The sequence below is a fragment of the Ylistrum balloti genome, unplaced genomic scaffold (assembly GCF_031769215.1).
Source record: "Ylistrum balloti isolate Yb309-2 unplaced genomic scaffold, AGI_CSIRO_Ybal_v1 Utg370042, whole genome shotgun sequence".
Taxonomy (NCBI): Eukaryota; Metazoa; Mollusca; class Bivalvia; order Pectinida; family Pectinidae; genus Ylistrum; species Ylistrum balloti.
In genome coordinates, this window is record NW_026782099.1 from 212,733 (window position 1) to 236,853 (window position 24,121).

Genomic DNA, 24,121 nt, shown 5'->3' on the forward strand with positions numbered 1-24,121 from the left:
GTGATATCTGTGATGTCTGAAGTAGAACGTGGTCTTGACATGGACGTGTGCACCATCAATCATCATCAGTGAAAAACTGATTTATACCATTTCATGTGAAATTGGAGTTTCATGACTACGGCAAAAATTTTTGATAAATTGATTAGGAGCTTGTTATTTTGACAGTAGAATGTGCACAGCAGCCCCATCTCTTGGATCAATTTACTCTCAATGTTGAAATGCTTGTCTGTCAATGGCTTTTGTCTGAAACATAAACTTTATTGCTGCACATTTTACCAAACAATATGATATTAATTCACCATCATACCATAGTTTTGCTATATTGAATTTCTCGTTAATGTTATATGCAATTTTTAATTTCCTTAGATACTACGAAAAATTATTACCCCGAAGGAAATATCTGCAGTATTCTTACACAACAGGCATCCTGTGGGGTATCTATTGGAAGTTAGAATGAAAAAGTCTTTGTCTTTAGACCTGTTATACAAAGCTTGGAAATTACAAAAATATATAACTGATATTGATATTCAATTATTATTTACAAAAATTCATTCTGTAATAAAATTTTTCCCTGTTCAGAAGAATTATTAACAAAAGCTATTTCCACGGTTCTGTTATAAGCCCACCAAACCCCCTTATTAAGAGCCAGGTGTATTTTTTTTTCGGCCTCTGACTTATTATTTTGTAAAAAGTCAACCTATTAACTTTGAAACAGAAGTAATATTTTCGGCCTGTGGACTTGCTTTAGGATAATATGGTACAATTATAAACCTGTGTAATCATCTTCAATGAAAAAAATATATTGTAGAATAAAAAATCCAGGAGATTCTACAAAGGCTTCTGGTGAATTAGAAGATGGATGGGATCTGTATTATACTGGTTCATTTGTGACTAAGTGAAACCCAGTAGGCTGACAGTGACAATTAGTGTATTGATCTAGGATTTGATGCATAGAATACATATTTCTTAATTGTGGGTTGTTGGAGAAGACAGCACCAGATTGGCAGATTTTGTGGACAGATGGTCTCTTGCCTGCTGGGAGTTGAGGGATATTTTTGTGATGAGGATTTCAGGCTGACAGTCATGTGTACTCAGAGGACATATTTGTTTATTAGAGTGTTTCATTATTGTGTACATTTGTTTGAGAACAGTTATGATAGAGAGGACCAATATAACATTGGCAGTGCAGATATATGGATGTGATGATAGAGATTCATAGGCAGACCCTCTTATCCTCACCTCATCGAAAACATGTCCTCTGGGACATTTCAGTGTGTTATAAAAACATAATCATTGGTTGATCTTTGACTCTGTTTCTGCGTGCATTACTGCCTAAGTGATCTGTTGGGTGTTGTATAGGTGTCTGGATAGAAACCAATGGCTGGCCATACTTGGCTACATTGCAAAGTGATATTTATGCATTATAAATGTTTGGTAAAATTTCCTGTTACTCTTTACAGCATTGACCCTGCTCCTGGGATCTTTTCTATTGATTTTATTCATCATGTTTGAGTGTGTAAGAAGTGTATTCCATCGGCGACCTTATGTGCCATCTTCAGGATCTGTGTCCCCCTTCCATTGGAGACCCCGCTTACCATCCTCTAGATCAGTGGCCCCAATCACACCCTCACTGGCTGTACAGAACTCCGACAAAGGCTGGCTCTGGAACATTATATGGGGCACAAATGTTTCTGCCCAGTACTGTGTGGTCCAATGGGGCTGGACAAGTCCCCATGGTGTCGGCAATACTATGTCTTTTACAGTACAGGTATGTCAATTTATTTTTTCTGTTCTAGATTCTTGAAGTTTTGAAAATATTTAACATTTTAATCTTTAATAATTAAATACTTCCCTGATATTGAATAATTAGTTTTCTCTATTCTTTATCTAAATCTATATCTGATATCGCCGTGATTATGTGTGTTAAGTTTTTATTTATTTTTTTTTTTTTAAATTATGTTGATTTGCTATAACTCTTTAATTTTGCAATTCAATGAGAGTTAAAAATTTAGATTTATATCCAGTGATAGTAAATATTTCAGATCTATTTTCACTGTATACCTACAGTTACATGTGGTGTCTAGTTACAGCAAAATAAATCCGAAAACTTGGGAAAAATATATTTGCATTGTTTAGACCAAGAACTTGTTGGCAAAATATGAACATTTATTACAAATATACGGCATAATCGTTTTAATTTTTAATCTTTTTCATAAGCATATTATTGATATGCTTCACGTCTCACAAATATTTGTAAGACCCTTTATATCAGGTATCTGAAATAGCTGATCTGCCAGAAAAAAAAATATATATTTGGAATCAGATTAGTTTCTTTCACATGTCAATAATGATGTAAAATCTGATGATTGATAAAGGCTAGTTTATGATACTTTGTCATTCTTACTTGTATGAACTTGTCACTGAACTTAATCTTGTGAGTACATTATTTTCCAGTTAATAGGCCTCAACATTTTACCTCCTGTGACTTAAATATGTGGATAAACAAAACCACAAACAAAATTAGGCCAATGAAAAAAAATCTGTGTCTTCTACATCATATAAACTATCAACACTGATTTTAAATCTCTTTGAGGATTGTTCTATCAATATTATGTTATTAGTATAAAATAGACAATCCTTCAGTTCTTGTTAAGTTAGGTAGGGAGTATAAACCCTGAAACCTGGAAACTATAAAAATTGTGAATCCTTGGTGTCTCTGGTAACCCTTGTTTGTACAGCTGGAATCAGTCCTGTGCCTTTATGTATCATAATCATGATCTTCATCAACAGCCAATTAAACTTAATGGTTACAAGGTCAATATTTATCTTATGGCATGGTACAGTAATAGTGGTTCTATCTCATTTACATGATTGGACTGTATTATAGTTGTAATTATTAAAGTTCATTACTGATTTTTCTTCACAGTGTGACAGTTTTCCATGTTAGAATAAGTCTGTCCCTATAGCTATGTAACCTTGAACTGTCCAGAATAACATTGACCTTGGTGGTATTACATTAACCTTGGCAGATTAACCTTGTCAGTGTAGCATTAACCTTGGCAGTATAACATTGTCCCCTGACAGTATAATATTGACCTTGGCACTATAGCATTGACTTTGTCAGTGTAACATTTTCCCTGGTAAAATATATTGACCTTGTCAGTATAACATTGACCTTGCCAGTATAACATTTTCACTGGTAATATAATATTGACCTTGGCAATATAACATTGACCTTGCCAGTATAACATTTTCACTGGTAATATAATATTGACCTTGTCAGTATAGCATTGACCTTGCCAGGATAACATTTTCCCTGGTAATATGATATTACCTTGTCGGTATAGCATTGACCCTGACAGTATAATATTGACCTTGGCAGTATAGCATTGACCTTGCCAGTATAACATTTTCACTGGTGATATAATATTGACCTTGTCAGTATAGCATTAACCTTGCCAGTATAACATTTTCCCTGGTAATATAATATTGACCTTGTCAGTATAGCATTGACCTTGCCAGGATAACATTTTCCCTGGTAATATAATATTGACCTTGTCAGTATAGCATTAACCTGACAATATAATATTGACTTTGTCAGTATAGCATTAACCTTGCCAGGATAACATTTTCCCTGGTAATATAATATTGACCTTGTCAGTATAGCATTGACCTTGCCAGGATAACATTTTCCCTGACAATATAATATTGACCTTGTCAGTATAGCATTAACCTGACAATATAATATTGACCTTGTCAGTATAGCATTAACCTTGCCAGGATAACATTTTCCCTGACAATATAATATTGACCTTGTCAGTATAGCATTAACCTGACAATATAATATTGACTTTGTCAGTATAGCATTAACCTTGCCAGGATAACATTTTCCCTGGTAATATAATATTGACCTTGTCAGTATAGCATTGACCTTGCCAGGATAACATTTTCCCTGACAATATAATATTGACCTTGTCAGTATAGCATTAACCTGACAATATAATATTGACCTTGTCAGTATAGCATTAACCTTGCCAGGATAACATTTTCCCTGGTAATAAGTTTTGTAGAGGAAATTTTTCATGCTTCACTAGATCTTTAAGGATGGAGTTATAACATTTCATCTTTCATTTACAGAACTAATACTTATGTACAGTTATAAGTACTCATTTTTATTGTAATTCTTTATTGACGATGTAATTCCATTACTTGTCTTAATTCTCACAAAATCCATGCCTTGAGAAGACTGGAGTGATCTTTTCTGTGTTGTGTTATTGATGTATAGAAATAGGAATATAAGGGAATGGAGATCAGAGGCATTCATCAACAGAGATAGAAAGAGATGGCCTTCTCCCTCTTCTGTATGCCATGGATAGATTGATGATACTACCACCCTGCAGGCTAATCTGTCTGTATCACTCCATCAGTAATCTAACTGCCTATTGTAGTGGAGGCTGGCAAAGCTTCCCTTCATTTGGCCAGGCTCTGTTTGATGTATGGGTGTTTGTAAGGAAATTATGTCACAAAGCATGTGTCAAAAATAATCCATAACCATTCTGTGGTGTTCAATTGCTCACAAAGGATGGATCTCAGTGTAGGATATATCAGGCCATTTGAGTTGGTTGGTGTTGATTGTGATACATCAGGAAAATGGCCTACTAAATTTTAATAGGGAATGTATATGCAGTTTTACATAAATTCTATTGTAAATTGATATTAACTCCAGCTAATAGTTTTAATGATTCTGCCATTCGTGAGATTAAAGCCTATGATTTAGATGTTGGTCTTTGTTAAAATGTTTCAAATGGATATAATTGTCGTGATTTAAGGCAATTTAGGACTGTTTTAGTCAGTTCTAACCAGAGGTCATACTGTAAAAATAGTGGATTCCAGTAAAGATGAGCAAAAGTTGCTATGAAATTTATACATTTCCAGAGTTAACTGTTCTAACATTTGTCAATCTGAGTAGAAAAGAAGGAGGCAGTCTGATTACTTGGAATAGCCCAGGCAGAGGTAGTCTGGTGTTCTAGTAGTAGCCTAGACAGAGGTAGTCTGGTGTTCAAGGAATAGCCTAGACAGAGGTAGTCTGGTGTTCAAGGAATAGCCTAGACAGAGGTAGTCTGGTGTTCAAGGAATAGCCCAGGCAGAGGTAGTCTGGTGTTCTAGTAGTAGCCTAGACAGAGATAGTCTGGTGTTCAAGGAATAGCCTAGACAGAGGTAGTCTGGTGTTCAAGGAATAGCCCAGGCAGAGGTAGTCTGGTGTTCTAGTAGTAGCCTAGACAGAGGTAGTCTGGTGTTCTTGTAGTAGCCTAGACAGAGGTAGTCTGGTGTTCAAGGAATAGCCTAGACAGAGGTAGTCTGGTGTTCAAGGAATAGCCTAGACAGAGGTAGTCAGGTTTTCTAGTAGTAGCCAAGAGGGAGGTAGTCTGGTGTTCTAGTAGTAACTTAGAGGGAGGTAGTCTGGTTACTAGGAGTAGTGTAGAGGGAAGTAGTCTGGTTACTATGAGTAGTGTAGAGGGAAGTAGTCTGGTTACTAGGAGTAGTGTAGAGGGAAGTAGTCTGGTTACTAGGAGTAGTGTAGAGGGAGGTAGTCTGGTTACTAGGAGTAGTGTAGAGGGAGGTAGTCTGGTTACTAGGAGTAGGGTAGAGGGAGGTAGTCTGGTTACTAGGAGTAGTGTAGAGGGAAGTAGTCTGGTTACTAGGAGCAGTGTAGAGGAAGGCAGATTGGTTACTAGGAGTAGTGTAGAGGGAGGTAGTCTGGTTACTAGGAGTAGTGTAGAGGGAGGTAGTCTGGTTACTATGAGTAGTGTAGTGGGAAGTAGTCTGGTTACTAGGAGTAGTGTAGTGGGAAGTAGTCTGGTTACTAGGAGTAGTATAGAGGGAAGCAGACTGGTTACTAGGAGTAGTGTAGAGGGAGGTAGTATGGTTACTAGGAGTAGTGTAGAGGAAGGCAGATTGGTTACTAGGAGTAGTGTAGAGGCGGGTATTATTGCTACTAGGACAGACATGTTGTTGTATGGAGTCTAAAGGAAAGAAAATCAGCATTTGAAAATCAGTAGACTGAAATTCAAAGTAAACTCCTTAGTATAATTAACAGTTACTTACATTACAGATATTATATGTTTTTCAGCCACTTATTAGATAGGTATAATGACTATGTGGCATAGCATAATACAACCATTAGGATATTGCTGTAAAGAGTGGATAAGTTCATCATGTAATCTCTGGCATTATTATTTTCACCAATCACTAACTCATATAACCAACTATGTTGGAACTATGTTCTGACTGTCCTGTAAACAGACTGTATTTGGAGCCAAGGAAAACAGCTCTTCTCATGGATTGTGTTGATCCATTTATATTGAAGTATCTATTGGCTCCATGCATGCAGACTTTGACAAGGTTGGCATTTACAAAACTCATTTCCAGGCTCGATTGCAGAGTCTGCATTATAAATTGGATGTATTTTGGTTGGCAGTGGTATATATCAACTTTGTAATAGGCTTCAACACAGTTGGCAATAATGTTGAGTGTGGTCAATACACCATTCCGTGATGAATCAGTCTTGTCGCAATGAACACATTTCAGATTTGAGCTATTTCTGAAAAAGATAACTTACTGTTAAAACAGCAAATATTGAGTGCTTTGGTGTATAAATCAGTAACCTTGGTTGGAGGAAAATTAAGGTGGAGTCCTCAGCTTTAACATTTGTGGTGTTAAGATACAGGATTGACAGGTAGACTTGCTATGAATTCATCTTTTTTGATTTTATATACTTATATTCTATCATGATCTACAGTACCACTGTCAATAGTTGATGTTGTTTGAGTAATGGAGTCCTCACTTTACCAGGATGTTTCAGTAACTTAAAAGTGCAAGCATACATGTTACATACAACTCTCAGAACAAGTTTATATAAAGATGCTTTTACACTGCCTCTTAAATACAGGCTTGTTTCACAGACTAATCCTGCTTTAGTTTAATGATTCAGTGACATTCTGAATTCTTGAATTTAAATATGAATACATATTTAATATACATTTATCTACTGACAAATTATCATACAGGATGTAGATTTGAATCGAATATCTGAGAAAAAAGAAAAAAAAAAGTTGATTGTCTTTGAAAATGATATTACTTCTATCTTCTATAGTCCTTTTTTTGTTTTGTTTCAGTTGTTCCGAAAAAATGGCAAACCATATGTGATTGTGAACGAGGACACAAGTAACATTATTGTGGAAATTTTACACCGTGGAATTAAAGTGGCTTGTACTAAACAGCAAGACAAGGAAGGAGGCAAATCCAACACAGTGCGTGTGTCCTTTACTGTCCACCGATCAGGCCCATACAAAATCTCTGTCATGGTTTCAGGGAAGCACATTAAAGATAGTCCCTTTACGAGGGAGTTTGATGCCGGTGAGTAAATTTACAGAATATACAGCACTTCTATCACCATCAAATTGATGGCTTAAATTCTTATTTTAAAGATTTTATACTGAATTATTAGTTAAACATATTTGATCATATAATTTTCTCCTTAGATTTCATTTTTCATGTCTTAAGACTTAAACTCATCAAAAACAGACATATATCTGTTTACATGTGATTTCAGATCTGTATTAAATGCTTTAGAAAACCTTACTTTTAATGAGCCACAGTCGACTATGTTGTAACCCTTTTGGTCCTGTTGTGATGATATCTACTGAGGAAATAGAAACAGGATCCATGTAACTCTGAATAGATTATTTCTATTACTTTTGCTTTACAACACTAGACAGTGCAAGTGCACTGACTTGTATGTAGTCCTGAACTCTAGTTTTCTTTTTATCACTTACAAATTATTAGCAGAATTACACTAGCATTTTTAATGTTAAATATGGTAGACAAACAATGAAATATCTGTCTATCCTAAAGAAATTCCTCAGCATAATTAATGACAGTAAAATATTCAAATATAGTCAGATTGCAGTAGCATACCTTAACACTGATTTTCTAAAAATACTTGTGAAAATAAAATTGTCCATGTCCTACATCTTATGGTGCTCTATCATAGCAGATTCTTAACCTGTAGGATCATTGTGCATGTTTGTCAGATTGATGAGAAGTTTTTAATAAATAATGCCTTGGTAGGTTGATAAAGGTTAAGGTCAATAATAGGCTTAAAGGTCAGACCAGTATACATTTGTGTGATAGGTCTCATTTGGTGGGTTTATTGCCCTGTGAATAGCCAGGATCTTTTTATGAGGTCTCCTTGTAGAAGCTGGTGGCTACCTCAGTGAACAACATACAGAAGGCCTGTTATATGTCATCCAGAGCAATTTAGGTTAAATGTATTGCCTTAGGACACAACCATGTCATCACAGACTGGTCTATTTCTAAACTTCCTGAGAAACGCAATCTGCCGATGGTGGGGAGGGTGGAACCATGCACCTCTTATCTTTACATGAAGTTTCCTAGGCAAATGCTCTAAATGACTGAACTATCATGGCCCCTTTGTATGATAGGAAATTTATAAAGCACTAGTTTATAAGGATCCATGATGTATATAACAATGTTCAACATTATAAATCATTATCAATAACAGATGAGATTTGATAGTCTATATTTAATACCATGATAATGAGGATGCCAAGACATTAAATCTATATATTCTCCTCATATCAGACATAAATGGGCTTCACTTTTACCTATTTCTATTTATGAGGAGGACAATGTAGGAAAAATGTGTTTTTCTTCAAACATTTCTTTTTTAAAGTAGAATTTTTTTTCTCAGCTTGAATGAGGACCTTGGTACAGTGGAAATTTGTTACGGTTTTATATTTTATTTGTTTTTTGTTTTTTTTAATGGCATTCTTGTACATCTTTAAGTAGTCTGTTTGTGTGCTGCATTGTGTCTCTAAATCAGTAATGGCGGGACTACTTACAGGTTGTATTACTTTTATTATTAATCATATTGCACTATCTGTTGAAACATACTAAATTTGGAACATATTACAATTACTTATTACATTCTTTATCTGATGTTGTTGTAGGTCCTATTGATGCTAGTAGGACAGGGTTTACCAACTATTGTTCTACGATAGTATGTACTCCGGGCACTCCTTACCCCCTCACCATAGAAACACAGGACTCCTTCGGGAACCCAGCTGTCTACAAAGCAGACCAAAACCATTACTTCAAAATCAAAGTTATAGAAGTAAGTCCTCCTGAAATGTTTTATTTTTGGATATTTTCTTTCTCTGTAGCGTGAAATAACAGTCTCACTTGCAGACAAATAATGTTTTACTGAGGGAAAATCTATATTTCAGTTCCTACACAATAAACTAATGTGAGGGAGCAGACTCAAAATTTATAAGATATGTCTTGGTGTATTGCTAACTTCTCAAGTTATGAAATTTATATGGTAACTCCTTTATTTAGCTGTATCTTAGATATTTGTCAATGTTTTATAGGAGAACAGAAATTTCTGTAGAAATGCAAGGAAGAGGTGAATTAAGCTTGGATGGTTGAAGGACGGATATGAATCAGAAGTGAAGTCAGACTCATATAAAATTCATGACTTTCTGTATTGATGTTTATGTCAAATGATATCATAGTAATGTGATTGATACACCTAAAAAAGTTATCTGGCTGCCAAAAAATCAATGAAGAAGATTACTTTGTGGAAAGGAAGGAGTCCAGACTTGTGAGAGTTTACTAATTATTTCAGATTGTATAGAAACGTACAGCTTTCTGTATAACCATTCTATATGAGAAAGGGGAACATGAGGTAGAGTCAGGTCTCACTGTGGTAAAGTTAGGTCTCACCTCAGTAGTGTCAGGTGTCGCCTCAGTAATGTCAGGTCTCACCTCAGTAGTGTCAGGTCTCACCTCAGTAGTGTCAGGCGTCGCCTCAGTAATGTCAGGTCTAACTTACGTAGAGTCAGGTCTCACTGTGGTAGTAGTCAAATCTCACTGAAGTAGAGTCAGGTCTCATTGTGGAGAGTCAGGTCTCATTGAAGTGAAGTCAGGTCTCATTGTAGTGTAGTCAGATCTCACTTTGGTAGAGTCAGGTGTCTCTTTATGTTAAAGTCAGGTCTTGTTCGATAAGACTCAGGTCTCACTGTGTTAGTAGTAAAATTTCTCTGTAGTAGAGGCAAGTCTTACCTTAGTAATGCCAGGTCTTACACTGGCAGTCAGTTCTCACTGTGTTAGTAGTCAGATCTCACTGTAGTAGAGTCAGGTCTTACTGTAGTAGAGTCAGGTCTTACTGTAGTAGAGGCAAGTCTCACCTTAGTAATGCCAGGTCTTACACTGGCAGTCAGTTCTCACTGTGTTAGTAGTCAGATCTTACTGTAGTAGAGTCAGGTCTTACTGTAGTAGAGGCAAGTCTCACCTTAGTAATGCCAGGTCTTACACTGGCAGTCAGTTCTCACTTTGGTAGTAGTCAGATCTCACTGTAGTAGAGTCAGGTCTTACTGTAGTAGAGGCAAGTCTTACCTCAGTAATGCCAGGTCTTACACTGGCAGTCAGTTCTCACATTGGTAGTAGTCAGGTCTCACTGTAGTAGAGTCAGGTCTTACTGTAGTAGAGGCAAGTCTCACCTTAGTAATGCCAGGTCTTACACTGGCAGTCAGTTCTCACTTTGGTAGTAGTCAAATATCGCTGTAGTAGAGTCAGTCCTCCCTGTGGAGAGTCAGGTCTCATTGTAGAAGGCTCAGGTCTCACTGTAGTGCAGTCCGGTCTCACCTTAGTAATGTCAGGTCTCACTGTGGCAGCCAGGTCTCACTTTGGTAGTAGTCAGGTCTCACTGTAGTAGAGTCAGGTCTCACTGTAGTAGAGTCAGGCCTCTCTGTGGTAAAATCTGGTCTTACTGTATAGGAGTCAGTCCTCACTGTTGAAGAGTGAAGTCTCACTGTGATAAAATCTGCTAGGCCTCCCTGTAAAAGAGTCCGGTCTCACAGGTAAAGTCTGCTAGGCCTCCCTGTAAAAGAGTCAGGTCTCACAGGTAAAGTCTGCTAGGCCTTCCTGTAAAAGAGTCCGGTCTGTGGTAAAATCTGGTATTATTGTAGAAGACTCAGGTCTCACTGTGGTAGAGTCTGGTTTTACTGTACAGGAGTCAGTCCTCACTGTTGAAGAGTGAAGTCTCACTGTGATAAAGTCTGCTAGGCCTCCCTGTAAAAGAGTCCGGTCTCACGGGTAAAGTCAAATTGAAGTGTGGTAGAGTCAGTTAGGTCTCACTGTAGTAGAGTTAGGTCCAACTATAGAAAGGCAGATAGGCCTCACTGCAGTAGAGTTAGGTCTAACTGTGGAAAGGCAGATAGGCCTCACTGCAGTAGAGTTAGGTCTAACTGTGGAAAGGCAGATAGGCCTCACTGCAGTAGAGTTAGGTCTAACTGTGGAAAGGCAGATAGGCCTCACTGCAGTAGAGTTAGGTCTAACTGTGGAAAGGCAGATAGGCCTCACTATGGTAGAGTCAGGTCTCACTGTGTAAGCTAGTCCATACTGCAGTAGAATCAGATCTCACTGTGTTAAAGTCAGCTAGGTCACTGCAGTAGAGTAAAGTTTCACTGTGGTGAAAGGCAGGTCTCTCTGCAGTAGAGTTAGGTCTCTCTGTGGAAAGGCATTAGGCCTCACTATATTAGTATTGAGGTCTAACTGTGGAAAGGCATGTAAGCCTCCCTTTATTAGAGTCAGGTCTCACTGTGTAAGCTAGTCCATACTGCAGTAGAGTCAGATCTCACTGTGTTAAAGTCAGCTAGGTCTTGCTGTTGTAGTAAAGTTTCACTGTGGTGGAGTCAGGTCTCTCTGTGATGCAGTCAGGTCTCTCTGTGGTGGTGACATTAGATTGGTATATTTAGAATTTGAAACTAAAAGCCGTGGACTTTAAGAGAATGTAAGCACAGAGATTCCCTTTATTAATGTTTGAAAAAGTAGACAAACTGTCAGAGATTGTTTGGCATGAAATTGCTTGAGACAGAAGACAGACACAGAGATTAGGAGAATTGTTAGAGAATTAGACAGATGCCCAGAGATTTACATGAAATTGTTTATTGTACAGAGATTGAAGGCATGGAATTGTTTTAACACAGAGATTGTGTGAATTATTAGAGAAAGTAGACAAACTTCAGAGATTGTTTGGCATGAAATTTCTTGAGAAAGAAGACAGATGACAGAGATTGTAAGGCATGGAATTGTTAGAGAATTAAGACAGACCACAGAGATTGGCGTTGAATTATTAGAAAAAGTAGACAAACTTCAGAGATTGTTTGGCATGAAATTTCTTGAGAAAGAAGACAGATGACAGAGATTGTTAGGCATGGAATTGTTAGAGAATTTAGACAGATGACAGAGATTGTTAGGCATGAAATTGCTTGAGAAAGAAGACAGATGACAGAGATTGTTTGGCATGAAATTGCTTGAGAAAGAAGACAGATGACAGAGATTGTTAGGCATTGGATTGTTAGAGAATTTAGACAGATTATGGAGACTGTTTGGTGATAAAGGTCATATGCATTAACACTTTTCAGACAGAAAGCCAAACCAAGTATATGCCTGTCACTCAACTGGTCAACATGCCGGACAAGAAACAGCTTAACATGCGGATCACTATGTGTAGAGAAGGCTGCTACCAAGCCTCCGTTTCCTACGGTGACATGAAGCTGAGAAACGGAGATTTTAATATTCTAGTCATTAACAGTATGTAACGCAAACAGAATATTTAATGATAAAATTCCTTTCAAATAAATCTGGAGAAATTAAATTAAATCAATTTTCATTTTACTCTATAATGCTGTCAAATGGAAAGTGGACCATGGTTAAGTGGAAATGTGTTCAAGCTCACACAGTACAAAGTGCTAGTAAGATTTTGGACATGGTATGCTGAAAAATTCCTCAATCAGCTTTTATCTTCTATATAAAACTGAGGACTGATATTCGAACAATAGGCATCTGGGTTGGAGTACACTATGTTTTCCTCATATGAATGACCTTGACCCGTTTTCAAATCTCATGGGTCAGATTTGATGTTTTTGGCTGGAAAGTCTTTGAGAAGTACGAAGATTTCTCATATAAATGACCTGGGTCTATTTTTAAAAGGCACAGGGATCAGATATGTACAGTAACATTTAAATATCTTGTTAAAAAGTTCAAGAAAACCAATATGCACTGGAATGGAGTGCTACAATGTTTTGGAATATCAATGAGCTTGATTTATGATCAAGCTCACAGGGGTTAAATTGGTGAAAAATTTCAGCTCCAAAAAAACCAAAAAGTGACCCTGAGCTGAGACATCTGTTGACATGTAAACATCTATTTTCACATAGCTGTTGTGTGTTGTAGGTGAGGACATGGCTTGTGTCAAAAAGAACATGGCACGCAAGACTCACAGCATTTGGTACGAGGCCCGACTTCTACAAGGAAACCCATCTTCTGAAGAAAAGGCTAAGAAAGTGTATGTCTATATATCTCCTAAGGTAAATATCCATCATATTAACTGAAGATAATGTTTATGTAAATTCTTTAATATCTTGAACTTTGCATATATATCTTAATAGTCAGTCTTATATTGAAATAACTACACTGAACTTCATACTTTCAATATGTACTTTATACAGGGAAATTTTTCACCTGCATTTTGTTTTTCACAATTTCATCCATGAACAGGGAGGGTGAATTTAAAATGGGGGCAAAAATTTGTTACACTTATGAGACCCTGTTGTATGAACACTGGGGGCAAAATAAACATGAGGCAGATTTGTTGTGTATTCCTCAAAGTTCAATTATTTACACAATACTTATCTCAGAAGGTCAAATCATTACAGATATCACAACACTGAATGTCAAACATATAACACTTCTGAAGGTATAAAGAATATTATCTCCAAAAGTACGACCACCATTTATCAAGGACAAGTGGTCAATAATACTTGCATACTATCAAAATGTCCTTAAAACAGAAATAATTCTGACATGAAGTTAGACATCTAGAGTGATCTCTTACGTAGATATTCTAAACAATAAATTTATATGGTTCTTATTGATTTGCCGAGCTTGCATAAGTGAAAAAGTCTAAATGATGATTTTTTCTTACTGTTTTTTAGATCTTAATGTACTAGGCTGATACCTGGTGATTTTGTTTCTGACTGTTTTTTAGATCTTAATGTACTAGGCTGATACCTGGTGATTTTATTTCTGACTGTTTTTTAGACCTTAATGTACTAGGCTGATACCTGGTGATTTTATTTCTGAATGTTTTTTAGATCTTAATGTACTAGGCTGATACCTGGTGATTTTATTTCTGACTGTTTTTTAGATCTTAATGTACTAGACTGATACCTGGTGATTTTTTTTCCAGCAACTAACATTAAAAGAGTATTACCTGAAAATAATTGGCAAGAAGCTGTTCACATGGCGAGTTTGTCCATCAACAAAGGTAAAACTTTATTACGAGATCTCAGATATGTTTTTATATACTGCTGAACTGTAATACTACCTATATCCAGGTTATGTACTGTTGTTATGGTAATCAAACATCGACTTGTTTGAATTTTTGGTGCGGCTTATAGATATACCTATTTGATAAAAATGCTATGGATATACATGTACCTTATGTGTTGGTTACTGTTACCTCAATAGGGATGCTTTGTTCTGTAATGTTTTTAGAAGGAATTTACAAAAGTTGGGGATGAATTGTGATTTGATTATTAATAAATATGTGTTTGTAGTTTTACTTCAGTGGCCACAATACTCGATATGACCTCCCAGTGATGACAATCTATGACTGCTGCCAGCCTCCAGTCATTCTAGCGACCAAAGAACGCAGTGTCATAGCAGCTACATTCACCAACTTCTTACTCAGGAATATTGGTAAATAGTTGTCTCCTTTCCCTTCTTCATTTGTTAGTGGAGTAACTACAGTGTCATATATGTTGATGAGGTCATTGGATCACTCTCTCCTAAAGAATATTTCAGCTGTTAAATTGCTATTTCTGATAATTGATGTATTTTGTAAGAATTTCTTGTCAAGAGCTGAAAAGCCAGATGAGCTAATTGTCCTGTAATTATAACTCACTTCTTCATTCAAGTGACTGTAACTCCTAACCTCTGTTTGACATTTTCATCCCTGCAGGTGGTTCTGAAACATTCCAAGATAAACATGCATATTTTGTCCAGGAAGTAAGAAAACTTCAGAAAAGAGGAAATGTCACGCTTAAGATAGACCGTTCCAACTTCTTGTATAGTGTAAGTATGGTGAGAACTGAACTTCCAGTTGAGAATGTTATGTTGTGAGGACAACTACCTGTATTCTGTAATGGTGTGAGAGGATAACATTTTGTATAATCATTTTGTGTAAATATAGGGAGAGAAGATGAGTTTAAGCCTTGATTATCTCCCTTTATATACACAGTACTATAGATGAGTTTAAGCCTTGAATATCTCCCTTTATATACAAAGTACTATAGATGAGTTTAAGCCTTGATTATCTCCCTTTATATACACAGTACTATAGATGAGTTTAAGCCTTGATTATCTCCCTTTATATACACAGTACTATAGATGAGTTTAAGCCTTGATTATCTCCCTTTATATAGATGAGTTTAAGCCTTGATTATCTCCCTTTATATACACAGTACTATATGAGTTTTAACATTATTTTGACCTGGTATATATTGTGTAACATTAATTTCAAATGTTATTTGATTGATAGATGTGTGTTTTTCAAATAATTAAGATTGTTTTTATAATTTTCTGTCTTCAGTCGTACAAAGCAACAAAAAACTTTGACACATCTGACTGGTACAAGACTTTTCACATTGTCTTTGTTGGGGAGCCAGGTAAGTGGATGTTCTGACACAAGAAAATAACATAAACATTATCAACACTACTTTTTATTGGTAATGTCGCAGTGTTGACACAGACTGTATCTTAATGTACTTGCTTTTTTATGTCACTAGGGTTAGACTGGGGTGGACTGAGGAGGGAGTGGTTTGAGATGCTTTGTACAGAGCTGTTTGATCCATCTCGATCAGGACTGTACACACGATTTACAGAAGATTCACAAGGTTTGGTTAGTATCACTCTTGTTTGATGTGATTGTCAGTCGACGGACTCAAAAGTCCTAGATGTTATATTTCATCTATTTTTATTCGCAATATGTCATGCCTGAATTTCAACTTTTTCGATGTCTTCTTCTGATGGAGATGTAGAGTTTCATTAACTGAGGCCTTTCTCTCTTTCTCTTTGCATGTTATTTCAGTAATAAGTTTGGTATTTCTATTGTGATAAGAACCTAATTGCTGGTAATATTAGCCTGTCACAATTTTTTGAGATATCCTTTAAAATGATTGTATTACAATTTAACAAATAAAAAATTCATGCTCTCTACCTGAGAAAGGCCTCTTATACACATGTGTTTGGTTATTTCACAGATTAAATTTTCAGAATCATTTAAATGAACTGCAAATTTTTCAATCAAATTATGCTGTAATCAAAATGTATCTTTCAAAAACCTCTGAATGAGAATATTTTAATTTTTACAATTGTAACCTGATCACTATTATTGTTTAAAGGGTTGTGAGTCATTATCCTTTTTGATTTTGTATTACTTGATAGAAGTGAAACATAGATCTGTTTGATTACCTTCTATGTTCATATCCCGGGTAGGTACAGTGTAGCTTGAAAAAGTGCGCTCTATATGCGAAAATTTACGGTATTTTGTTGATTCTCACTTTAGTCAATAGCCTTGGAGTCAAGGAAGGAGATAATTAAACTTGAATCACATTGGTTCAAAAATCCTGCAATGTTAGAGATATATGTAGTGATCTGAAACCTGCTCTCAGTTCTAGGTACAATCCAGTGTAATATTAACTTTGTAAATTACTTTAATGTTTTATTATCTCCCTTAGGTACATCCGACTCCTACCTGTCGCAGGAAACAGGAACTGAAGTTGAAGTACTATGAGTTCGCAGGGAAGGTAGTGGGCAAGTGTTTGTATGACTCAGCCCTGGGCAGTGCCTATAGACAATTAGTTAAGGCCAGATTCTCAAGGTCATTCCTCGCACAACTCATTGGCCTCCAGGTCAACTACAAGGTCAGTACATATGTAGAAGGATTTCTGTTATACAAAGTAGTGGTCAGCAATCTCATTTTCAAACAAGTAAAAGCATAGAGGTCATCAAATGGTTAATTTTTTTTTAAGAAAAACTAGATCTCAAATATATACTTGTGCTGTTTAGCTTGATGATCTGACTGAGGATGACATGTAATGTATTATCTGGTAATCATGAATATGGCTAGTACTTTTATGTTGATGAAGTAGTTTGTTCTTTTTGTTTTAGTACTTTGAGACAGATGATCCTGAGTTGTATAAAACGAAGGTTCAATTTATAGACGAGAATGATATAGATGACATGGAGCTGTCATTTTCTGAAGAGGAGTACTCTGATGGACAGCTCCAACGAGTAAGTCTTCTCTAAACCTTATTACAGTGGTTCTATGATGGACAGCTACAACGGGTAAGTCTTCACTAAATCTCATTAAAGGGGTTCTCTGATGGACAGCTACAATGGGTAAGTCTTCACTAAACCTCATAAAAGGGGTTCTTTGATGGACAGTTACAACCAGTAAGTCTTCTCTAAACCTCAGTTGAGGTGTTCTGTGATGGACAGTTACAACCAGTAAGTCTTCTCTAAACCTCAGTTAAGGTGTTCTGTGATGGACAGTTACAAGGGGTAAGTCTTCTCTAAACCTCAGTTAAGGTGTTCTGTGATGGACAGTTACAACGAGTAAGTCTTCTCTAAACCTCAGTTAAGGTGTTCTTTGATGGACAGTTACAACCAGTAAGTCTTCTCTAAACCTCAGTTGAGGTGTTCTGTGATGGACAGTTACAACCAGTAAGTCTTCTCTAAACCTCAGTTGAGGTGTTCTGTGATGGACAGTTACAACCAGTTAGTCTTCTCTAAACCTCAGTTGAGGTGTTCTGTGATGGACAGTTACAACCAGTACGTCTTCTCTAAACCTCAGTTGAGGTGTTCTGTGATGGACAGTTACAACCAGTAAGTCTTCTCTAAACCTCAGTTGAGGTGTTCTGTGATGGACAGTTACAACCAGTAAGTCTTCTCTAAACCTCAGTTAAGGTGTTCTGTGATGGACAGCTACAACAGGTAAGTCTTCACTAAATCTCATTAAAGGGGTTCTGTGATGGACAGTTACAATGGGTAAGTCTTCTCTAAACCTCACTTAAGGTGTTCTGTGATGGACAGTTACAACGAGTAAGTCTTCTCTAAACCTCAGTTGAGGTGTTCTGTGATGGACAGTTACAACCAGTAAGTCTTCTCTAAACCTCAGTTAAGGTGTTCTGTGATGGACAGCTACAACGGGTAAGTCTTCACTAAATCTCATTAAAGGGGTTCTGTGATGGACAGCTACAACGGGTAAGTCTTCACTAAACCTCATTAAAGGGGTTCTATGATGGGCAGCTATAACAGGTAAGTCTTAACAAAACCTCATTGAAGGGGTTCTCTGATGAACAGCTACAACAGCTAGTAAGTCTTCACGATAGAAATATTGTTATAATAGAGGTATTTCTGTGACAGGTGGTAGACCTTGTTCCTGGTGGCAGCAGTAAACCGGTGACCAATGAAAACAAGCAGCATTACCTGAACTGTCTGGCTCAGTATAAATTGTCCAGTAGCATGAAGGATGAGGCTGACCATTTCCTCAAAGGTCTTAACGTCCTCATCCCTGACACACTCCTCAGTATATTTGATGAGAATGAACTAGAGGTAAGTGATCAGTAACCCCTGTAATATAAAGTTGTAGGAGAATAGCTTAGCCTAGTCAGACATTTTGTTTTCCTAAACCTTATGAGATTATAATGAATAATGTCATTGACTGTGTCTGATGCGTACAATGTACATATTACTGTCAGTATGATTTATTGAAGGGTTTGTGTTTTGTTCAAGATTATTAAGAAATAATTTCACTATCAAACTCAGGTAAATTTAATAACTGCGAAGCTGTTTAATATGTAAAATTAGTCCAAGATTAATTAATAAATAAATTTCATTTCACAATGTGTGTTACATAACATTATGGGGAATCATGCATTCATGAACAATATCTTTCCTCATGCAATAGAGACAAATATTATCAATATTTTATGATAGAGGGATGTTATATAGAGTCCAATATAACAATCACTGAAGATATGTTACTTTGACTGTTACTATCCATATGTTGTATGTTACTATCAATGTTGATATTAGTGTAGCCATTGTTACTATCAATGTTACCATAAGTGTAGCCAATGTTACTATCAATGTTACCATTAATGAAGTCAATGTTACTATCAATGATATCATTAGAGTAGCCAATGTTACTATCAATGTTACCATTAGTGAAGCCAGTGTTACTATCAATGTTACCATTAGTGTAGCCAATGTTACTATCAGTGTTACCATTAGTGTAGCCAATGTTACTATCAGTGTTACCATGAGTGAAGCCAGTGTTACTATCAATGTTACCATTAGTGTAGCTAATGTTACTATCAGTGTTACCATTAGTGAAGCCATTGTTACTATCAGTGTTAAATAAATGTGGCCAATGTAACATTCAATGTTGCTATCAATGTGACTATCAGTGTAGCCAATGTTGCTATCAATTTTAGTATCAGTGTAGCCAATGTTACTATCTATTTTACTATCAATTTGATCAGTGTTACTATCAGTGTTTACGTCAATGTGGCCAATGTAACATTCAATGTTGTTATCAATGTGACTATCAGTGTAGCCAATGTTGCTATCAATGTGACTATCAGTGTAGCCAATGTTGCTATCAATGTGACTATTAGTGTAGCCAATGTTGCTATCAATGTGACTATCAGTGTAGCCAATGTTGCTATCAATTTTACTATCAGTGTTGCTATCAGTGTTTAGATTGTCCTTTTTACTTTGGCAGCTGCTGATGTGTGGTACAGGTAACTACAGTATAACAGACTTCAAAGCTCATGCTGTGATAGAGGGCTCATCCTACCATTTCTTCAAGGTAATTCAGTATGATGTCACTTTAAATAATAGGAGTAATAGAAAGATATACACAATAACTATGTAATGATACATGTGCTTTATGTTAAAGGGTTAATGCAAGAAGAGAATTGATAAGAAAATATAGAATTTAATTACACTGTGACCTACTTATAGTGGAATTGATTAACACATTAAAAAGATAGTTGACGTATATGATGTACCTGTTTGTAGATGGCATAAAGTGTTTTATATGTGTGTGGTTTTCAGGTTCTAGACTGGTTCTGGACTGTGATTGCAAGCTTTACAGAAGAACAAATGGCACGTCTGCTGCAGTTTACCACTGGCTGTTCTCAGCTTCCTCCTCAGGGCTTTGCTGAGCTTAATCCAAAATTTCAAATATCATTTTCACCTACCTACAACACCTTACCTACAGCACACACCTGGTAAGTATAGTAGACCTGTCAGTTATGTACCTGAAGTAATCTGTCAGGGAGATACATCTCAGATACACTAATTAGCATGATACACTTGTTTGCATGATACACCTTTCTGTTATGGGGAAACACCAGTCAGGACAATATACTTATCACAGAGACACACCTGTCAGGGAGATACGCCTTCATGCATGATTTACCTGTCAGCAAGATACATTAATCATTGTGTCACACCTGTGAGGTATACATGTGTCAGGAATACACATTTGTCAGGGACATACACCTGTCAGTGAGATACACCTGTCAGTGAGATACACCTATCAATGTGAAACACCTGTCCATGTGATACACCTGTCAGTGAGATACACCTATCAATGTGAAACACCTGTCAGTTAGATACACCTATCAATGTGACACACCTGTCAGTGAGATACACCTATCAATGTGAAACACCTGTCAGTGAGATACACCTATCAATGTGAAACACCTGTCCATGTGATACACCTGTCAGTGTGATACACCTGTCAGTGAGATACACCTATCAATGTGAAACACCTGTCAGTGAGATACACCTATCAATGTGAAACACCTGTCAGTGAGATACACCTATCAATGTGAAACACCTGTCCATGAGATACACCTATCAATGTGATACACCTGTCAGTGAGATACACCTATCAATGTTAAACACCTGTTAGTGAGATACACCTATCAATGTGATACACCTGTCAGTGAGATACACCTATCAATGTTAAACACCTGTTAATGAGATACACCTATCAATGTGAAACACCTGTCCATGTGATACACCTGTCAGTGAGATACACCTATCAATGTGAAACACCTGTCAGTGAGATACACCTATCAATGTTAAACACCTGTTAGTGAGATACACCTATCAATGTGATACACCTGTCAGTGAGATACACCTATCAATGTTAAACACCTGTTAGTGAGATACACCTATCAATGTGATACACCTGTCAGTGAGATACACCTATCAATGTGAAACACCTGTCAGTGAGATACACCTATCAATGTGAAACACCTGTCAGTGAGATACACCTATCAATGTGAAACACCAGTTAGTGAGATACACCTATCAATGTGAAACACCTGTCAGTGAGATACACCTATCAATGTGAAACACCTGTCGGTGAGATACACCTATCAATGTGAAACACCTGTCAGTGAGATACACCTATCAATGTGAAACACCTGTTAGTGTGATACACCTGTGATACATTTCTCACTAAAATTCACCTAACGATATTAATGTGATACACCTGTTGTATCTTATATCCTTTTTCATGTCACATACAGATAATTTTGGAATTGTGGAAATTTCTCCACCACCATACACATGTATGGTTATGGTTGTATGGTCAGATGTTTGTCCGTCAAGATATATTCAGTTAATACCTCAGAGGGTATGTCTTAAATACTGACAAAATGTTTTTCATCTCCTCGCAGGATTTGATGTATACTGTCTATCATTCAATTGATATATCTTTTAATAGATTGCCAATATTTGCACTGATGCTGTAATTAATGAATGCAGGATTTAAGTCATAGACACAAATATCAGAGTCTTTGTAATGCTATTGTAAAGGATAATATCATTATAAGCTTGATAAAGAGGTTAGATGATATTGTACAGTACCAAACATACTAATAAACACAATTTTTGAAATGTCTTAAGGCTGTCCTAGAATGTTTAAGTGAAAATCTTTAATTGAAATAACTTTTTTTGTAGCTTTAACCAGCTGTGTTTGCCAGACTATGATTCTATAGACAGTTTCCACAGATCTCTGTTAATAGCCATCAATGAGGGGGCCCAGGGCTTCGGACTTGTGTGATAATATGTTCTTTAATGACTGGGGTCTACAGTACAGTAGACACAACATCACAGCTACTTAAGGACAGGAGCAAAGAAACTTGGAGTAACCACAACAAAGTATAGATACTTTGTAAGCACAACAATGCAAGATTGAGGATTATTGATCCTTTAGAAAGTTTGATTCAACAAAATTCCTTTTTACTTTGTTATTAAGTTATTATAGAATTAAGTTATATAACAGTGTTTCCTTCTGAGAAGATGTTCTGTTACTCCACCCAAGTTTGTTAACTATTACAGCAGAAGGTGGCAGTAACAAGTGTGGTAACTGTTACAGCAGGAGATTGCTGTAACAAGTGTGGTAACTGTTACAGCAGGAGATTGCTGTAACAAGTGTGGTAACTGTTACAGCAGGAGGTGGCAGTAACAAGTGTGGTAACTGTTACAGCAGGAGATTGCTGTAACAAGTGTGGTAACTGTTACAGCAGGAGATTGCTGTAACAAGTGTGGTAACTGTTACAGCAGGAGGTGGCAGTAACAAGTGTGGTAACTGTTACAGCAGGAGGTGGTAGTAACAAGTGTGGTAACTGTTACAGCGGGAGATTGCTGTAACAAGTTTGGTAACTGTTACAGCAGGAGGTGGCAGTAACAAGTGTGGTAACTGTTACAGCAGGAGATTGCTGTAACAAGTGTGGTAACTGTTACAGCAGGAGGTGGCAGTAACAAGTGTGGTAACTGTTACAGCAGGAGGTGGTAGTAACAAGTGTGGTAACTGTTACAGCAGGAGGTGGCAGTAACAAGTGTGGTAACTGTTACAGCAGGAGATTGCTGTAACAAGTGTGGTAACTGTTACAGCAGGAGATTGCTGTAACAAGTGTGGTAACTGTTACAGCAGGAGGTGGCAGTAACAAGTGTGGTAACCTTTATAGCTAGAGATGGCTGTTACAAATGTACACTGGTACAGCAGGGAGTGGCTGTAACAAATGTTCACTGCTACAGCAGGAAGTGGCTGTAACAAATGTGGGAACTATAACATCAGGAAGTGGCAATTACAATTGTGTTAACTGTTACAGCAGGTTGTGGCAGTAACAAATGTTCACTGTTACAGCAGGAGGTAGTAGTAACAATTGAGGTAACTGATACAGCAGGAGGTGGTAGTAACAAATGTGGTAACTGTTACAGCAGGAGTTGGTAGTAACATGTGTGGTAACTGTTACAACAGGAGGAGGTAGTAACAAGTGTGGTAACTGTTACAGCAGGTTGTGGCAGTAACAAGTGTGGTAACTGTTACAGCAGGAGGTGGCAGTAACAAGTGTGGTAACTGTTACAGCAGGTTGTGGCAGTAACAAGTGTGATAACTGTTACAGCAGGAGGTGGCAGTAACGAATGTTCACTGTAACAGCAGGAAGTGGCTGTAACAAATGTGGGAACTATAACATCAGGAAGTGGCAATTACAATTGTGTTAACTGTTACAGCAGGAGGTGGTAGTAACAAGTGTGGTAACTGTTACAGCAGTAGGTGGCATTAACGAGTGTGGTAACTGTTACAGCAGGAGATGGTAGTAACAAGTGTGATAACTGTTACAGCAGGTTGTGGCAGTAACAAGTGTGGTAACTGTTACAGCAGGAGGTGGTAGTAACAAATGTGGTAACTGTTACAGCAGGTTGTGGCAGTAACAAGTGTGGTAACTGTTACAGCAGGAGGTGGTAGTAACAAATGTGGTAACTGTTACAGCAGGTTGTAGCAGTAACAAGTGTGGTAACTGTTACAGCAGGAGGTGGTAGTAACAAATGTGGTAACTGTTACAGCAGGAGGTGTTAGTAACAAGTGTGGTAACTGTTA

At 37.0% G+C, this 24,121-nt stretch overlaps 1 protein-coding gene across 1 annotated transcript in view; it reads left to right on the forward strand.

Annotated features, from left to right (window-relative positions):
* The window catches only part of LOC132549095 (apoptosis-resistant E3 ubiquitin protein ligase 1-like), a 41,808-nt gene extending 19,377 nt beyond the window's left edge, over positions 1-22,431 (forward strand). Inside the window, exons 4-19 of the mRNA XM_060213011.1 lie at positions 1,461-1,768; positions 7,176-7,416; positions 9,033-9,196; positions 12,510-12,678; positions 13,321-13,454; positions 14,336-14,413; positions 14,706-14,847; positions 15,110-15,222; positions 15,740-15,815; positions 15,936-16,048; positions 16,887-17,072; positions 17,320-17,442; positions 18,577-18,765; positions 19,940-20,026; positions 20,275-20,450; positions 22,198-22,431. Coding sequence (XP_060068994.1) covers positions 1,461-1,768; positions 7,176-7,416; positions 9,033-9,196; positions 12,510-12,678; positions 13,321-13,454; positions 14,336-14,413; positions 14,706-14,847; positions 15,110-15,222; positions 15,740-15,815; positions 15,936-16,048; positions 16,887-17,072; positions 17,320-17,442; positions 18,577-18,765; positions 19,940-20,026; positions 20,275-20,450; positions 22,198-22,300 — 2,402 coding nt within the window. The 3' untranslated portion in view covers positions 22,301-22,431. The remainder of the gene's footprint in view (positions 1-1,460; positions 1,769-7,175; positions 7,417-9,032; positions 9,197-12,509; positions 12,679-13,320; positions 13,455-14,335; positions 14,414-14,705; positions 14,848-15,109; positions 15,223-15,739; positions 15,816-15,935; positions 16,049-16,886; positions 17,073-17,319; positions 17,443-18,576; positions 18,766-19,939; positions 20,027-20,274; positions 20,451-22,197) is intronic.
* The last annotated feature ends 1,690 nt before the right edge of the window (positions 22,432-24,121 follow it).